Source organism: Dendropsophus ebraccatus, chromosome 10, assembly GCF_027789765.1.
Source record: "Dendropsophus ebraccatus isolate aDenEbr1 chromosome 10, aDenEbr1.pat, whole genome shotgun sequence".
NCBI classification, from domain to species: Eukaryota; Metazoa; Chordata; class Amphibia; order Anura; family Hylidae; genus Dendropsophus; species Dendropsophus ebraccatus.
The window spans coordinates 92,298,440-92,316,093 of record NC_091463.1 but is presented as its reverse complement, the minus strand read 5'-3'; the positions used below and the strand labels follow the sequence as shown (position 1 = coordinate 92,316,093).

Here is a 17,654-nt window from a genome sequence, read left to right as displayed (position 1 = left end):
TCATGTCCCATCAGATTTTATTTGAAGCGGTTTGCAGAACAGACTTTCACCATCTCTTGCCTCCTGTAAGATTTCTCCAATGCTGTGCTTTTATAAAAATAGACAGTGTATCCATTTTGCTATATATATATATCTATTTATATATATTGATGGCCGTTATAGGGTAGAACCAGGGCCCTACTCCGGCCACCATTTTCTCATTGACGCTGTGACACGTACCTCTTATCTCAGACCTCATCATGAAGGTTACAACCCTGTCCACAGGTTTCCCGATGACAATTGTGCTCGTCTATCCTCGTATTTTTTCTCATCATTTTTTTTATTCTAGAACTATTGCATTTACATCTATATACATCCAAAATATCTGGACTTTTTCTTCTCACCATTTAGCTTAGTATTGTTTTCTCATATAACTTAGATGCTCTTTACTCATTACTATGGCATTTACCACCCCATCCTCCGTAGTCCTTGTGCATGTAACTACAATGGGACCCTTACAGAGGAGGGACCCGCCCTGGTTGGTCCCATCCCCTTTGTTACCGGGTGGCAAGAACCTGTGCAGGACTCCCCTCTCCGACGGAGGGTCTGCACTCGGGTAATAGATCATGAGGCACCCTCTCCTGTACTCCATTGTTCTTCTTTTCTATATTCCTACGATTGCAGATTTCTCCTTCCTGCAAGAATTGTTCCTAAATTTATTTATTTCCAATAGTATAATATGTATATCGAGTTCAATGATAAAGCCAGTCAGATTCTGAAAGGTCTGGAGTTTTCTGGAAGGATGGATTTTACGTTAAGGTTGCAGGAGGTGTCACATTGCTTCCAGTTTTCAGTTGAGTGGTTCCAGAGAAGGTCGTAGCTCTAGAGTCGGCGCCTGTTGCCCACTCCTCGAGGGCGCATTTTCATCTCGGTGAAGGGAATGGAGAACTCAAAACCTTTCCAAGTTTTCCAATTTACACCCTAAAGAATAAAGAAAAGATTTATTACATTTTCCATGATTAAATGGAATAGGCCGAGGGATATTGCATATAAAATTGGTTAGTATGTATAGTCATTTTTTAAGTAGCCCCATGGGACCTTGGAAGTAGACCAAAAGAATGAGACACACCAGGAAAACCATCCATCAACTAACATAGTCTACAAAGCGTCATTACATGGTCTGACTTGGGGCATTACGTCCTGGAAAATCTTTCTTCATGCCATTAAGAACATCTTTGGGGAACTGAGGCCTGGGAAAGGCTTGCCTACACAGGAGGTAACGTGGGTCTTCTGTTGTGTGTGGAGTGAGTCTTTAAAGGCTAGGGGTTTGGCTTCTTCACCTTTACGGGAGCTTACGGTAGTGTTACAGTAGACAGTGAGTTGAGTGACTACTAGTAATCTGAGGGTTCGAGACTCACAAAGGAGTTGGGTAGCTTAAAGTGTTCTGTACGGCCCCCACCAAAGCTGTAGGCTCAGTGTACTGTCAGTGTCATCTGGAAACATAGAAATAAAGTCGGCTCCATATGGGGGACTTGTGCAGGTAAGTGGTGATGTGCCTTACCTTGGGAGAGGCTTTAGGTAGGGGCTGTCTCCCTGTCCTACTGGACCAATAGATTACAACAACAAAGTCTGGTTTCCCTAAAGGGCAATACAGTTCTGTGAATTGTTTGGTCTGAGGTGTGTTCTAGAGATTGGTGTCTGGGGTATGGCCTGTTGGGACAATCCTGAGAGCAGTTTGCTGTACCCAGTGGATTGTTGGGGTGAGAGTGAGAATCCATGAGAGTAGGGTTCCAAAATTTGAGACTACTCTCTTAACAGTACTTTAGGCAGGTCTTCGAGAGGCCCATTGGTGCCAGCAAAGGAAAATAACCTTCTGTACATTATATTGGAGGAAAGCAGTGTTGAGGATAGATGAGAGCAGATTGTCAAAGAATGGGAGACCAGATAAACCGTGGGAAGTGTGGAACTGGTGTAGACCTGTGTAAAGTAATACAGTAATGAGAGGGGCTCCTGTGAAGGGTACAGAAAAAAGAACCAGCTTCAATACTGTTGAATACCCCTGTTATCATTTGATTCCAGAAATGTTTAAGCAATGTTGCCACTCAGTGTGAATGTAACTAGAGATAAGTGCACCTTGAGTATGCTGAACAATCGGACTTCAGCATGCTGAACAATTGGAATCGAGCATGCTGAACGATGGGATTCGAGAATGCTGAACAATGGGACTCAAGCATGCTGAAGGATTGGACTCGAGAATGCTGAACAATGGGACTTGAGCATGCTGAAGGATTAAACTCGAGCATGCTGAATGATGGACTCGAGCATGCTAAACAATTGGCTTCGAGCATGCTGAACGATGGGATGCGAGAATGCTGAAAGATTGGACTCGAGCACGATGAACGATGGGACTCGAGCATGCTGAACGATGGGACTCGAGCATGCTGAACGATGGGACTCGAGCATGCTGAACGATGGGACTCGAGCATGCTGAACGATGGGACTCGAGCATGCTGAACGATGGGACTCGAGCAAGCTGAACGATGGGATTCAAGCAAGCTAAACAATTGGACTCGAGCATGCTGAACGATGGGACTCAAGCATGCTGAAGAATTGGACTCGAGCATGCTGAAGGACTGGACTTGAGCATGCTGAACAATTGTACTCGAGCATGCTAAAGGATTGTACTCGAGCATGCTGAACGATGGGATTCGAGAATGCTGAACAACGACTGGACTTGAGCATGTTGAACGATGGGAGTCGAGCATGCTGAACGATGGGATTTGAGCATGCTGAAACATTGGACTCAAGCATGCTGATGGATTGGATGGGAACTTGCTGAATGATGGGACTTGAGCATGCTGAACGATGGGACTTGAGCATGCTGAACGATGGGACTCGAGCATGCTGAACGATGGGACTCGAGCATGCTAAACAATGGGATTCGAGCATGCTGAACGATGGGACTCAAGCATGCTGAAGAATTGGACTCGAGCATGCTGAAGGATTGGACTTGAGCATGCTGAACAATTGGACTCGAGCATGCTAAAGGATTGGACTCGAGCATGCTGAACGATGGGATTCAAGAATGCTGAACGACTGGACTTGAGCATGTTGAATGATGGGAGTCGAGCATGCTGAAACATTGGACTCAAGCATGCTGATGGATTGGATGCAAACTTGCTGAATGATGGGATTCGAGCATGCTGAACGATGGGACTCGAACATGCTGAATGATGGGACTTGAGCATGCTGAATGATGGGACTCGAGCATGCTGAATGATGGGACTCGAGCATGCTGAATGATGGGACTCGAGCATGCTGAATGATGGGACTCGAGCATGCTTAACGATGGGGCTCGAGCATGCTGAATGATAGGACTCGAGCATGCTGAATGATGGGACTCGAGCATGCTGAACGATGGGGCTCGAGCATGCTGAACAATCGGACTCGAGCATGTTTGAGTTGCTCTTATCTCTAAGTGTAACCATTAAGCTTTTGTGCCCCATCTGAGAACCATCAAGATTGATGTTGACATGTTTGATGTTTTAATCACATTGTCAGTGGGTAATTCCACATTGCATATTGATATCTATTAGGTTACTTTATGTATTTGAACTCTGACTATAAAACATATTACATCATAGGAAAAGCCTCACTGTGTGCCTTTACACACTCCACAACCCTCGCAGCAATAGCAGATGCCACTTATGAATTGGATTCCGCTATTAGTTCATTTATCTGTTTATTGTAAAGTAATAAGTATTTGTATATATAGTAAATAATTTCTCCGGCGCTCCAGATCCTGACAGCTACACGATGTTCTTGTAGACACAGGGCGGATCCAAACACATCGCCATTGCAAAGAACAATACAGGAACAAACTGTTTATATATTGAGAAATAGTCTAAAAATAAGGTTCTTGATCCCATCTCCTGAAGGGGATGAACATGACTTTAGTCACTCACCTGATGGTCTTTGTTGTTGTTGTATAACCCATTGAGATTGGCGTAGTGACAGTTCCTGTACCACCATGCTCCCCTATAGGACATAGCACATGGTAGGATCCTCTTCTGTGCGTCTCGGTCACGTGTAGAGAAGATCATATTGTTGTGGTAACTCATCGAGTCTCCTAAAAATAATATGATAAGTATGTCAGTGTCCACTCTTTGATCAGTCACCTATCTTATACAGGTTCTATATACCGCACAATATATGAGAGCCGGTATTAGCTCAGGGCTCATAGAGAAGGAGGGGGAGCAATTCATGGACGTTGCCTTTGTCATCATCTGTGGGTGGGCTGGTGGGACTGTAGAAACAGGGAAAGGTGAGTATCCGTAGAGTCTGGTCTGGGATCTGCATTACTTTAGGGGCTCAAGTCTGTATTTGTGTAGGGGGTCTAATGGTTTGTATTTATTTATGGGTCGTGGGCTCAGTATTTTCTAGAGGGTCGTGTATATGGGTCTCTATGTATTTAGGGTATATATTTACTTAGAAGGTCTGCTTTGTGATCTGTATTCATTCAGTTTTGGAGGTCTAGTCTGGGGTTTACATTAGTGTAAGGGGTCTGATTTAATTTATAAGTTTAGGGGGTCTGTATTAGCTTCGGGGGTCTGGTTTAGGGCTGGGCCCTGTATTTGTTTGAAGTCAACTCTGAGGTCTATATTAACTCTGAGACATGATAAGGAGAGTTATACACCGTTAATAGCTGTTAGCTTACAACTATATCTGCCATACACCCCATTATACATGAATGCTTCACTACGTATGGAGAGACTCTTCTGGTGGTGGCTTATTTCCCCAAGATTGAAAGGATCAGACAGTTAAAATGCAACATGCCTGTTCCTACTCTCCTCAACATCACCTGTTGTGGAGCTGTTGGGTTGGTCCTAATAAACATTTGACAGTCAGATGGCCCTACTGGGTTCAGCCGATCTAACTTATATGTGTTTTCTATTAGGAATGAGCTAACTAAGAGTAGGTTTGGGTTTGCAAACTCCCCAACGCTCTGCACTTGACTCCTGGTGGCTAGAAAAGATGGATGCAGCCCAAGGACTGCCTGGAAAATATGGCTACAGCTATAGGCTCCATCCATGGTTTGCTCATTTCTATGCACTATCCATAGACAATTCCGTTAGCATTTCCAGGATCCCCATGAGCCACGTAAAGAATGGACAATAGGTAAAAAGTTGGCATCTGCAACTTCTGTTGAAACCTTCTAAATTTCACTAGATGTAACCAATAAGGTCTCCATGATATAATCCCAAAGATCTTTATTGTCCTCCTTACCTGCGTTTCCTCTGTACTGTCCGAGCCTCAGCCTGAAGTTGTTGTCTTCTGACTCCACACGGAAATCATCATACACAGCAAAGGCCGACTCGGCTCCAGCCCGGAGATCCACCCGAAGCTCATAGGAGCCCGAAGAGGAGATCTGGTGAAGAGCAGTGTTACCTGCCAAAGTGAAGAACAGACGATACATGAACATCAAGGAAGAGACGGGTCCACTTGGTTTGGTCATATATAAGTACCTAAACCATCTCAGGTTAGGTTTTGGATTCAAGATTGTAGAATCACTTGTGTAGGAGAGGAGAACTCTGTCTCCATCCCACACAACCCACCTGGTGCCCGTAAATCTAACATACATCTAAGAATTTTCACACTGAAATTAAAGAAGGGTGAAGCGAGAAATACCATAAACAATCAGATCCTTACCAAAATTTTTGACCAAAAATTTTCTTCCTAATCTTTAAATCAGTTTCTATGGGCTGCAATGAGTGATGGATGGCTTATCCTTAGGATAGGCCATCAATGTATAACCTGTCTGACCAGCAGGTGTTCACTGGAGTACAGTGCCATACATATGAATGTGGCTGTGCCTAGTACTGCAGCCCAGCCCCTTCATTCTGCCAATCGGTGGGATTCCTGGAGATAGAAACCCCCACTGATCACACATTAATAAATGACAACAGAAAGTCATGGATCCCCTCTCAAACACGGAAATACTAGAGTAAATAAGAAGTAAGAGAGACAAAAACGTTAGCTTAGTAGTATTGGGGTCTATCCCATGTATAACTCATCACTTACCCAGCCAAAACTCAGCGGTCATGTTACCAAATCCCTTCCTATAATCATTCCAATCGCGGTAGAAGTCTGTGCGCCCGTCCACTCTTCTCTGGAAGACCTAAAGAAAGGATGTAAGAGTATATATATATATATATATATATATATATATATATATATATATATATATATAATAAGAGTACAGATGGGTTCACCTTTATATATGTGCTATACTTACCATCCATCCACCTCCATCAGACTCCATGTCACAGAACACCGTCAACATTTTTTCCCTGTCTCCCCCTAGATAGATGGTAAAGGTGCCGTTCTGAACTTCTCCATTCATCCTCTGCTCCCAGCAGTCCCGGGGATATGGGAACCTCAAACGACCTAAAGTTGGAATAGACAAAGGTTTCTTAAAAGTGGTTGATGTATATATATATATAGTGATCATCCTCCCCATTTAGTGTGTCCTTTTTCCCGGTTGTACATGTCAGGAACCTCCTCAGGTACAAGGAAATCCATCTAATGTAATATAGTAAATAGGGGACAAGAGGGAGGGAGAGAGAGAGGGGCAGCACAGATCTGCAGCTCTTCAGGTCCCCATACACTTTATACTCAGATTTGGTCATCAGTATAAATATATTGGGGCCTCCCGATTCGGTCATTAGTAAATATATATGGGGGCTTCCCGAGACTCCACTGACAGATGATGCCAGTGTCTGACGTGATAGAATCTCACTGCCTGACCCCTTTGTTCTCACAGAGATACACCACCAACAGAGCTTACTCCCCCCATAAAGAACGGGGAAGTACGGCCACTCCGAATGTTCCTGTGTATGGGGAGGACGGGAGAGATAACTGTTGGCCGACCACCATTGTGCTTACTTAACAACTACATAGTAAGGCTATGTTCACACAATGTATATTTTCGTAAAAGAACGGCCATTGTTGCAATCGGCAACAACGGCCATAGTTTTTACGAAAATATACGTTGCCTTGTCTTCTGTGGAATCTCTCACGGCGCTGTAGAAAACTGACATGTCAGTTTTCTGCGGCCGCTATTCAGTAAATAGCGGCCACAGAAAACCCTGTGAGTGTACACAAAGAAGCAAGCCGCTCGGGCCACTCGCTCCATAGTGTGCAGTGGGGAGTTCAGATGTGGCCTCGCATGGATGCGCCCGCATCGGAACTCTGCGGCTGCAAAGATCATCCGACCGGTACTGCAGCACCGGCCAGGATGATCTTTTTAGAGATCGGCTGTTTCGTGACCCGGCCAGGTCACAGAACGGCCGGTCTCTTACGTAGTCTGCACATGGCCTAATATTGTATATTTATGGAAAAATCTACATTGAGGGAATAAGATTTATGACTGCCCCCATATTTTATATTCTGTATATGACTAGGCCGTGTCTTGTATGTTCTTAGTACTGTCTGTACTGACTTTCTCGGATACAATGTTTATCTTTTACATTATTAAAAGAACTCCGCACCTGCATAGTGAACCCTCCACACGACTTGGACGAGATTTGCGGCAATCTTTTATTCTGATTCAGGGACCCCTGGGGACGGACTTCAGAGACCCGCCTAGCATGGCTCAGACCTTCAGCCTGACTTATGTGAATGGCATCCTCAATGACTGAGCTTTTGGATATAACTCCCCGTCCTTCCCCCAGAGCTCTCTGCAGTCATCCATCCATCTGAGCGTGGCCGCATCTACTCCATTATTAGATGTTTGATGATTTATTTTTTGCTTTTGTCCAAGGAAACAAACATCCTTCCTCGATCACACTGGTTACTAGAAATTATAAGGGTGGTGTACAGAATGAGTAACAAGTAGTGTTCAGCAGACCTTACTAGATAGCGGACCACGTGAGGTGTTCTGGCACGTCCATGAGCATTGGGATCAGGCCACGTTTTCTAGTCTTTTTATTCTTCTTCGGTGCCCTCAGCAATCGTTGCACCATGGACCTCTTCTCTAGCAAGATCTAGAAGCTTATTCCCTTACTGTACACGTTGCTCAGTATCCCTCACCTAATAATGTCATCATCCCACTGGCTGCAGTTTCGATCCTCGAGAACACACAGAGCCAAGAGGCTCCTCATTTCTTGTACTGTTTCTCAAGGCACTTGTCCATGGGCCGCGTCTGGTATTCCAGTTATACTGTAGTCACTTAGAGTTGCAATGACAATTCCAGAATCCCTTGTATCTGATTGCTGCCATATAGAGCAGGTTTGCTTTATTTTACAAAGTTATATATTTATAACTGAAGGAAAGAAATGTATTCACTGGAGTACCCCTTTAAGACCTCGGGCACATGGGCCGCATTGCAGCTACATAGAGCATCCTGTTGAGCTGTGTAAGGGCTCTCCAATACTTTCCAAACAAATTTAGAAAAAAAAAAATCCTGTCCTCTTCCACTGAATGACACTATCAGAGCATCTGTCCAACATATGGTACCGCACATGGCTCTGCTATATATATCAGCCTCCCTATTCATTTTGATTAATTGCCATTTTACTTGTCATTTTTTTTTACTACCCCAGCTGTAAAACATTGCACAAAGCAAGACTATTGGGTGTAACTACCAGGATAGTGGGCAAAGCAGCCTCGATAGGGTCTAAGTCCACAATGACATTTTACTTCAACAGGTGAGTTTTCCCTCTGCTATGATATCATAGAGTCCACAATCTTAAAGTGACTCCGTACCCACAATCTGACCCCCCAAACCCCTTGTACCTTCGGATAGCTGCTTTTAATCCAAGATCTGTCCTGGGGTCCGTTCGGCAGGGGATGCAGTGATTGTCATAAAAACAATTTTTAATCCGGCAGCGCTGTGTCTAACGGCCGGGGCTTACATTTGTATATGCATTAGGCTGGCACCACCTCTCCGTCCTTCCTCCCCAACCTCCTCAGCATTAGGAATGATTCAGGAACATTTACTGCTGTTTGAGCTTTGCACAGGTGTATTAACGATCCAGCCCATGTTCATTATACACACAGGTGGGGAATAGGAAGCAATCTGCCTGGAGCATTCCTAATGCTGAGGAGGGTGGGGAGGAAGGACAGAGAGGGTGTGCCAGCCTAATGCATATACAAATGTAAGCCCCGGCCGTTAGACACAGCGCTGCTGAATTAAAAGTTGTTTTTATGACAATAACTGCATCACCTGCCGAACGGACCCCAGGACAGATCTTGGATTAAAAGCAGCTATCTGAAGGTACAAGTGGTTTGGGGGGGGGGGTCAGATTGTGGGTACAGAGTCGCTTTAATACTGTGACATCACTGTGTGTATTATCTCTGTACTGTGACATCACTGTGTGTATTATCCCTGTACTGTGACATCACTGTGTGTATTATCCCTGTACTGTGACATCACTGTGTATTATCCTGTGACATCACTGTATATTATCCCTGTACTGTGACATCACTGTGTGTATTATCCCTGTCCTGTGACATCACTGTGTGTATTCTCCCTGTACTGTGACACCACTGTGTATTATCCCTGTACTGTGACATCACTGTGTGTATTCTCCCTGTACTGTGACACCACTGTGTATTATCCCTGTACTGTGCCATCACTGTGTATTATCCTTGTACTGTTACATCAATGTGTATTATCCCTGTACTGTGACATCACTGTGTTTATTATCCCTGTACTGTGACACCACTGTGTATTATCCCTGTACTGTGACATCACTGTATATTATCCCTGTACTGTGACATCACTGTATATTATCCCTGTACTGTGACATCACTGTGTGTATTATCCCTGTACTGTGACATCACTGTGTATAATATCCCCCCTGTACTGTGACATCACTGTATTATCCCTTTACTGTGACATCACTGTGTGTACTATCCCTGTACTGTGACACCACTGTGTATTATCCCAGTACTGTGACAGTACTATGGGCATCGGACTCATCTCTCAGCGCGCGCGCCGGGCTTCGGGCGCTGAAATCTCCGTGACCCGACCACATCAGGAAGCGGGACCCCGCGGGATCACGTAAGTATAGGGGGATCTAACAGGGGGTCGGGAGCCTGTCTCCCCGGCACGGGGGGTGACAGGTCTCCTTTAAAGGGAGCCTATGATGTTATCCATTTCCAAGGGCTCAAGATCTCTAATCACTTCTTCTTCTTCCCTTTGACGTATATTAGAGGCCCTTATAAGATGGTATTTGTGCAATATCAATTTGGGTGCAAAGAGATTAACGTCTTTAGCTCATCAAAATCTGGGGTGGGTGCAAAAGAGAGTGCCAATTGCTTGGTGACAAGGGAGAGGGACAATAGGCTGATCATTTGTAATTCATCATCGGGGCTCTCTAATCCCTGATTTAGGCCGGTGGTTTCATCCCTAAAAAAATTGGTGGGATATTTGGTGCATTTGTATTTGAACCATTCACATTCAGGTTTTGTGATATGTCCATTGCCTATCTGCTCGTTCAAGGACTTATTGGGGCTTGTTGAACTGCTGTGGTAGCTACTTGTGGGGTTATTACATTGGGTTAGTATGAAGAGGGTTGGAATGATGGCTGTGAGGATGGATTGCATCTAGTATCATTTCCCCATGATGCGTTTGAATTTTTTACATAGTTAATACGGTTGAAAAAAGACACATGTCCTTCAAGTTCAACCAAGGAGGGGATGGATACAGGGACGGGGGAGGGATGATAAGTTCTATACATATGCATTTATATTATTTTGCTCTAAGAACTTGTCTAGCCCTGTTTTGAAGCCCTCTACTGTTTTTGCTGTGACCAGATCCTGTGGTGACTGTTCCACAGATTCACAGTTCTCATGGTAAAGAAGGCTTGTCGCCTCCGAAGATTGAACCTTTTTTTCTCCAGGCGGAGGCCGTGCCCCCTTGTCTCTCCAGGCGGAGGCCGAGCCCCCTTGTGTCTCCAGGCGGAGGCCGCGGCCCCTTGTCTCTCCAGGCGGAGGCAGCGCCCCCTTGTCTCTCCAGGCGGAGGCAGCGCCCCCTTGTCTCTCCAGGCAGAGGCCGCGCCCCCTTGTCTCTCCAGGCGGAGGCAGCACCCCCTTGTCTCTCCAGGCGGAGGCAGCGCCCTCTTGTCTCTCCAGGCGGAGGCAGCGCCCTCTTGTCTCTCCAGGCGGAGGCCGTGCCCCCTTGTCTCTCCGGGTGGAGGCAGTGCCCCCTTGTCCTTTGAGGGGGTTTTACCTGGAACATCTTTTCCCCATATTTCTTGTAGGGGCCATTTATATATTTAAATAAATTAATCATGTCTCCCCTTAAACGTCTCTTCTCCAGACTAAACAAATTTAATTCTAAATTTAATTTTGTCGATTTTTGTGCTGGCTGATATCGTTTAGGGAACCTTTGGTCATGCGCAGTATTGCTGCTATTCTCAGATTCCGAGATATCAAACTCGGTTTGGGCGGTTTGGCCTTTTTTGGCCTCATTTGAAGTTATAGACAGCTCCAGATTCAAACTCTATGGGGGAGATTTATCAAACATGGTGTACAGTGAAACTGGCTCAGTCGCCCCTAGCAACCAACCAGATTCCACCTTTCATTCCTCACAGACTCTTTGGAAAATGAAAGGTAGAATCTGATTGGTTGCTAGGGGCAACTGAGCCAGTTTCACTTTACACCATGTTTGATAAATCTCCCCCTATGTTTTCTCTCTTTGATCCCCTTTTTCTGACTTTGTAAATTCGAAATGTTCTGAGAAGACTTCTGGATCTCTTAGATTTCTTTGTCGAGTTGTTGGTTAATTTTTTGAAAATAAGTTCTTCAAAGGTGAGGAGATAATTCATCAAACGTAGTGAGCTGTCTGTAAGGAGGCTCTCCCAGCTTTTGATGAATTCCTGATCCTTTGAATGAGAGTTACATTAGGAGTGATCAGAATCCTAAGGCCGCGATACACAATGCCTTTCTGGATATAGGACTCGAGACTAGTGTTGATGGAACCTCAGGAAATCCTACGTTCGATCGAACTCGAACATTCACGAACCTGCGCCATTTGATTGCTGAAGCCTTTCTGGTCTGTAGGGAAGGAGGAGACTGTCCGGTACCGCCTGGAATTCTGGGATTCAGACTTTTACCTCGGCTGAATCCCAGAATTCCAGGTGGTACCCGGGCACTCTCCTCCATCAGCACGGACTGGGAAGGCTTCAGCAATCAAAGGCGGCAGGTTCGTGAGTGTTCGAGTTCGATCGAACGTAGGATTTCCTGAGATTCGATCAACTCTACTCGAGACCAGGAGTGTTTATAGGACTTGTAAGTCCTTTGAAGCTGCATTATCCCTATACTATGACATCATTGTGCTCATTATCCCTGTATTATCTTATTATCAGGGGGAAATTATCAGGGTCCCATTCATAATGATAAAGTATTTCACAGAAATCCCCCTAAATTTTTAAAAATCACGTGCAATAAACAATTCAAGATTTAGGGAATTAACACCCCCCCCCCCACCCTTTCCCTACCATTAGTCCCATTGTGTACACTGCAGCATAGGCCATACTGGAGAACATCATTAGTCTTCAGAAAGTCCCCTGGAAGCAGCGGCGGCGGCGGCTTTGTCAGCACAGTTCTGCTGCCGTGACAGGGATGATACAGATCAGATGTCATACACTTTGGACTGATTCCCCCAAAACTTCTAAGAGCAGACGCCAGGAATATGATATTCTTATAGACATTTTCCTGTTTGTCAAAAATAATTAGCTGAACAAGCAGATGACACCGAGCGAACCGTGCGAGCAGAATTATAGCGGAAGAACTCCAGCTGCAACCCAGAGATTTACAAGCAGAGACTGAAACACCATGTACCATGAGCACAATGCTATTCATCCTCACTGACAGAGCTCAGCATGGTGGCCCTACCTACAGGGCGGTATTATAGTAGTTATATTCTTGTATATACAATAATATTATAATACAAATGTATCTAAATAATACAGTGACCCTGGCTCCACTACAATTTTTTGGGGTGGAAGGATTTTATTCCCGTTTCTCTTACTGATAACTTACATTCCTCTTTTATGACCAAGGACTTTCCCTTTTGACCTAAATATTTATGTTTCCTTCTTCAAAAACAGAGATGAACGAACTTGCCGAAATCTCCCTCATCTCTTTTCATAAACATTTTAATTAGGAAGAAATTAGTTGTTTGTTTTTTGTGTTTTTTTGTTTTTAATGAAGCTTCAATCTCTCGCAAACATTTCAGTTCTTGGAGCAATAAATAAAGGACATCTTCGCTCCCCCGCCATGTGTTTTCTATATGTGAGGAGTTTACAGTGTTTGTGGACACCGACATTAAGTTAGTATTTTGACAAACTTTTGGCATTAATTTGAATTATTAAATTCTTAGATCACCAATAGATCCAGTCAGTGCTTCTTCTGTTTATCCAGGATACATCATGTATGTGTGGCCCTTGCTATAAAACTGCTCCGATAGCAGCTGTAACTTATGCAGTTCTTTGGCCATGGACCAACATTCATAAATCCCCTCTTGGTCCCCAGGGTGTACACATAGTGGGTGGGAGATAACAGGGGGTAACAGGGCTAAAATAACAGTGGGGAGAGGAGGGGAGATGGGGGAAGCTTTTCCACAGCTCCTGTATCTATACATCACTGATGGCTGGCTAAGTCCTGTCCTGCTGTGCCCAGTGTCTAGCAGAAATGGAAAGTGTATGGTTCACAGTTTATGTCTGGTACTGTTCGTATACAGTGCCGGAATGGCCCACCAGAGGACTGGGGAATCCTCCGGTGGGCCCCCAGCTTCAGAACCTGCACTAATATTGACTGATGTTGTTTTTTACTAGTTCTTCATTTCCTCTGGTGGGCCCCAGATACCCCAGTCTGACACTGTTTGGATATGTGTGTGTTTCATTAAATACTGTGCTTCCCCCAGAAAAATGACTGTTTCTTATTATTAATTTTTGCTCCTAAAGATGTGCTAGGTCTTATTTTCAGGGAATGTCTTTTTTTCCAGGGACAGAGTGTACGGTATGGCGGCTTCTGGGCCCAGGGGACCTCACCACATCAGACTCGTACAGCACAGCAGGGACAGCGTATGGTAACGTGGCAGGTGAAAGGATAATGGAAGACTGTGTGCAGCTCTACATCTGGCACTAGGGGACAATGGGGATGGCGGCAGGTGACGGGCCTCTTGATGCAACTGCTCTGCAACGGACGGTGAATGTAGGAGACAGCGGCGGCAGGCTAGAAAGAATCCCAGCTGTATGCCCTGGTGTTCTTTTTGGCGGGCATAAACTTTGCTATGTCTTACTTTCGGGGGAGGCCTTATATCTAGCAACTCAGCAAAACCTCTACTAGGTCCTATTTTCAGGAGATGTCTTCTTTTCGGGGAAACAGGGTACTTTTGTACGTACTAAGCTAGTATTATCGCAAATCTTTCCTCCACCTTTGCAAAATCCCTTGTATTCCCCCAGCTGGGCACTTCAGGGAAACTGTTTCCAGTGAGAATGTTTCTACCCTCCGTAACAAAAAGCAGACAGTAGAGCAGATCTCCCAAGTGTGATGACTAAGGGTAGTATTACACGGGCCGATGAAGGCCCGACAATAAATGTAAACGAGCGCCGATCTGCTAGATCACGGCCCGATAATTGTTTAACAGGGGCTGCATGGAACAGAACCTATATAAACCTATATAAAGCAACATGTCAAATATGATAGAGGTGGATGGGATTATTCTTCCTCATCAAATCCTTAAAAAGAGATTTTCACTAAACTGCCCCTTTAAGAAACCATAAAGACCTTTTTCTTAGACGGCCTTTGCCTTTTTAAATCACATCAGCTGGTGGTAAAGCATCCACTTGTCATTGTAGGGCACCACTTTAGTGTGAATATTGTACCAGAGTTTTTAAGTCACTAGTTAAGCCAAATAGAAGATCCAGGGGCACCATTGCTTTAAATCTACTCCCAATATAGAAGTCAGTAGGTGTAGGAGGTAACAGGTTCCCTCTGATTATAAATAAAATATATAGGACCATGGAAAGCTTCCCTCGGGTCATGCACTTCGGAGTCTCTCTCATAGAAGAATGCCATCCATCAGATCTCTACGGCCATGTGTGCATCTCTGTAGCCAAGAACTGAGGCTGCTCCGTGTCTCTCTCACAGCAGGAAGTCTCAGCACAGCCAAGCAGCTGCCTAGAACTCTAGCAGTGTATCTCTATATGTTTGTTGCTTCCAGTTTCCTATCAGAAGGATAATGACCACCAAAGCTAAATGTCTCCTACTGACCTGACCATCTGCTACATCCTTGCACAACATTTCTTTTTTACATTGCTGTAGATCTAGGCCCCTGACCTGTCACTTACCTGTGGTAAAGGAGGTTGAGATGGGAGCAGAGCTGGTTCCGCTTTGTAGAGCCTTGAGTTGGACTCGATACTGAGTAGTTGGATTAAGTTGGCTCAGTGTGAAGGAGGAGAGGTGAGGCAACAGACGGATCTCCTGAAAGATTCAAAGATGTCTGACACCAGTGCATACAGATATAGGAAAGCATACCAAAATTAAATGATGGGTAACATGTAATCCTCATATAACAATATACCTGTAATGGAAAAATGTCACAGTTTAGGCCACTGTGAGGTATATAAGGGTCTATGGATCTGTTGCATGCTTTAGGACCAGTTCCAATATTTGCATTAACTTGAATTGGCTGGAAACAGTCTCAGATGTATCTCTATTATTTTGATACCCTACCTTAACGTCACCCTCTGGTGTTTGATAGGTCAGCAGATACCCATCAGGCATGGCATCTGGAGCTTTCCACGTAAGCAGTGCACTGCGAGCCGTGATCTGACTGGCTGTGAGGTCTCGTGGAGTGTCTGCACCTGTATATAAATGAAAGTCCCATCAATGAGATCATAAATTCCAATATATATGGCCAAACCAGGGCCTCAAAGGGTCTTCAAACCCAAGAAACCGATCAACGAGAGAGAAGACATGAGTTCCACTCACTAGTGATAAAAGATGTGGATGTTGGCGCGCTGGTCATGGATCCATGTGAACTTTGCACACTGACAAAGTATTCAGTATGAGGATGTAAACCAGTCAGAAGAAGCTCGGTCTTATCACCGCTAACTGGTACTGTGACCAAGGGGACTGCAGGAAAGAAGAATGAGTTGGGTTAGATAGGACCAAGATGGTCTACAATCAAAGACGGGCGTAGACCATTAATGGCACATTATGACAACACGCAATATATCACTGATGCAAAGTGGGTAGAATCCCGGCACTGCCGCTACCATAGGGCAAGGTGAGCAATTAGCTTGATTCACTGCATATACCGGTTAACCTGTTAGTGGTGCTCTGTTCCAATTCAGTAGGTATCAATTCAAATTAGTGCAGATAAAAAAAACAGATGAACGGCACTCACCAATAACTTTTGTGGTTAATTTATTCATGCATTACATGACACCGGTAACGTGCTATATTAGACAAAAAACAACAGCCACTCCACTAGGCTACAGCCGCTTCACGCTGACGCGCTTCCTCTGGCCAAACTCATTGGCCAGAGGAAGCGCATCAGCGTGAAACGGCCGTAGCCTGGTGGAGCGCCCCTGTTGCTCTTTGTCTTATATAGCATGTTACCAGTGTCGTGTGATGAACAAATAAATTAACCACAAAAGTTATTGGTGAGTGCCAATTTTTTTTTTCTCTGCACTAATGTAAACACTCAATATATCATTGGTGGCAAAACTGCTGAGCCAAAATGGTCTTCTAGAGAGGTGGTCCTCACAGAGAAGAAGACTAGCATGCATAGAATATAAGGAAATATTAAAGAGATGAAGTAATCGTCTACATTTTGAAGTTAATAGTAATAATCCATTCTATATCCTGCCAAACAGGACTTGTCTTACTGTTTTCTGCTCTGTAAGTGACCATATATCTATCCACAGGTCCCGTAGGAGCTTCCCACCGCATAAGAGCCGACACTTCGGTGACATCATGGGCTCGCAAAGACCGGGGGCCACCACCAGCTGAGATAGAGAACTCTGAATTAGAGTACTTTTGGACTTGTTTATGTACTGTAACATAGGCGAAAGTTTATAGGCAGCAACTAAGTTTCATAAACGTTACCTGTGGTAAAGAAGTCGGTCAGGGGCTGACTTTCCTCAAATCCCCGCACAGAGACCACAGTGACCTCATAGTGGGTTCCCGGGATGAGGCGTTTCAGTGGGGTGGTGGTTCCAACAACACTGATGCTCTCAGGCTCTCCTAAAATATTTGGTAATACATTAGAAGGTAAACCCAGTTTTTTATATCTTAACCTTTAATATAATATTCAGTATTTTAGACTACCTCCATCGGCCAGTTGATAGGACACTTTGAATGTGGTTGTTTCAGGGTTTGGCGAGTCCCAACTAGTAACAGCTGAGGTCTCCCCGATGTTTGAAAATCGAAGTGACCTTGGGGGTTCCAAATCTAGAACAACAGAAGCAAAAGTTCAATAAATGTAAATAACTAAATATCTCATAGTTTATCCGTGAAAAAAAAATCCAAAAAGCTCAAAGCATTGATCCTTTAAGACAGTATGCTTACTGGCCGCCATGCCTGTATTGGTGCCGCATCAACAGGCTTCTGTACCCCACCAGATGTCATCTTCTCCCGGGTTCCGTGTACCTCAC

The 17,654-nt window shown here is 44.6% G+C and overlaps 1 protein-coding gene across 3 annotated transcripts in view; it reads right to left on the bottom strand.

Moving 5' to 3' along the window:
- The window catches only part of TNXB (tenascin XB), a 54,777-nt gene continuing 37,123 nt past the window's right edge, over window positions 1-17,654 (bottom strand). For all 3 annotated transcript variants that reach the window (XM_069944239.1, XM_069944242.1, XM_069944240.1), the window contains 11 exons: window positions 17,329-17,451; window positions 17,107-17,244; window positions 16,887-17,006; window positions 15,985-16,128; window positions 15,727-15,857; window positions 15,342-15,474; window positions 6,275-6,426; window positions 6,061-6,157; window positions 5,266-5,427; window positions 3,945-4,108; window positions 1-960 (listed from right to left, as the gene is read on the bottom strand). In XM_069944239.1, coding sequence (XP_069800340.1) covers window positions 862-960; window positions 3,945-4,108; window positions 5,266-5,427; window positions 6,061-6,157; window positions 6,275-6,426; window positions 15,342-15,474; window positions 15,727-15,857; window positions 15,985-16,128; window positions 16,887-17,006; window positions 17,107-17,244; window positions 17,329-17,451 — 1,463 coding nt within the window. In that variant the 3' untranslated portion in view covers window positions 1-861. The remainder of the gene's footprint in view (window positions 961-3,944; window positions 4,109-5,265; window positions 5,428-6,060; window positions 6,158-6,274; window positions 6,427-15,341; window positions 15,475-15,726; window positions 15,858-15,984; window positions 16,129-16,886; window positions 17,007-17,106; window positions 17,245-17,328; window positions 17,452-17,654) is intronic.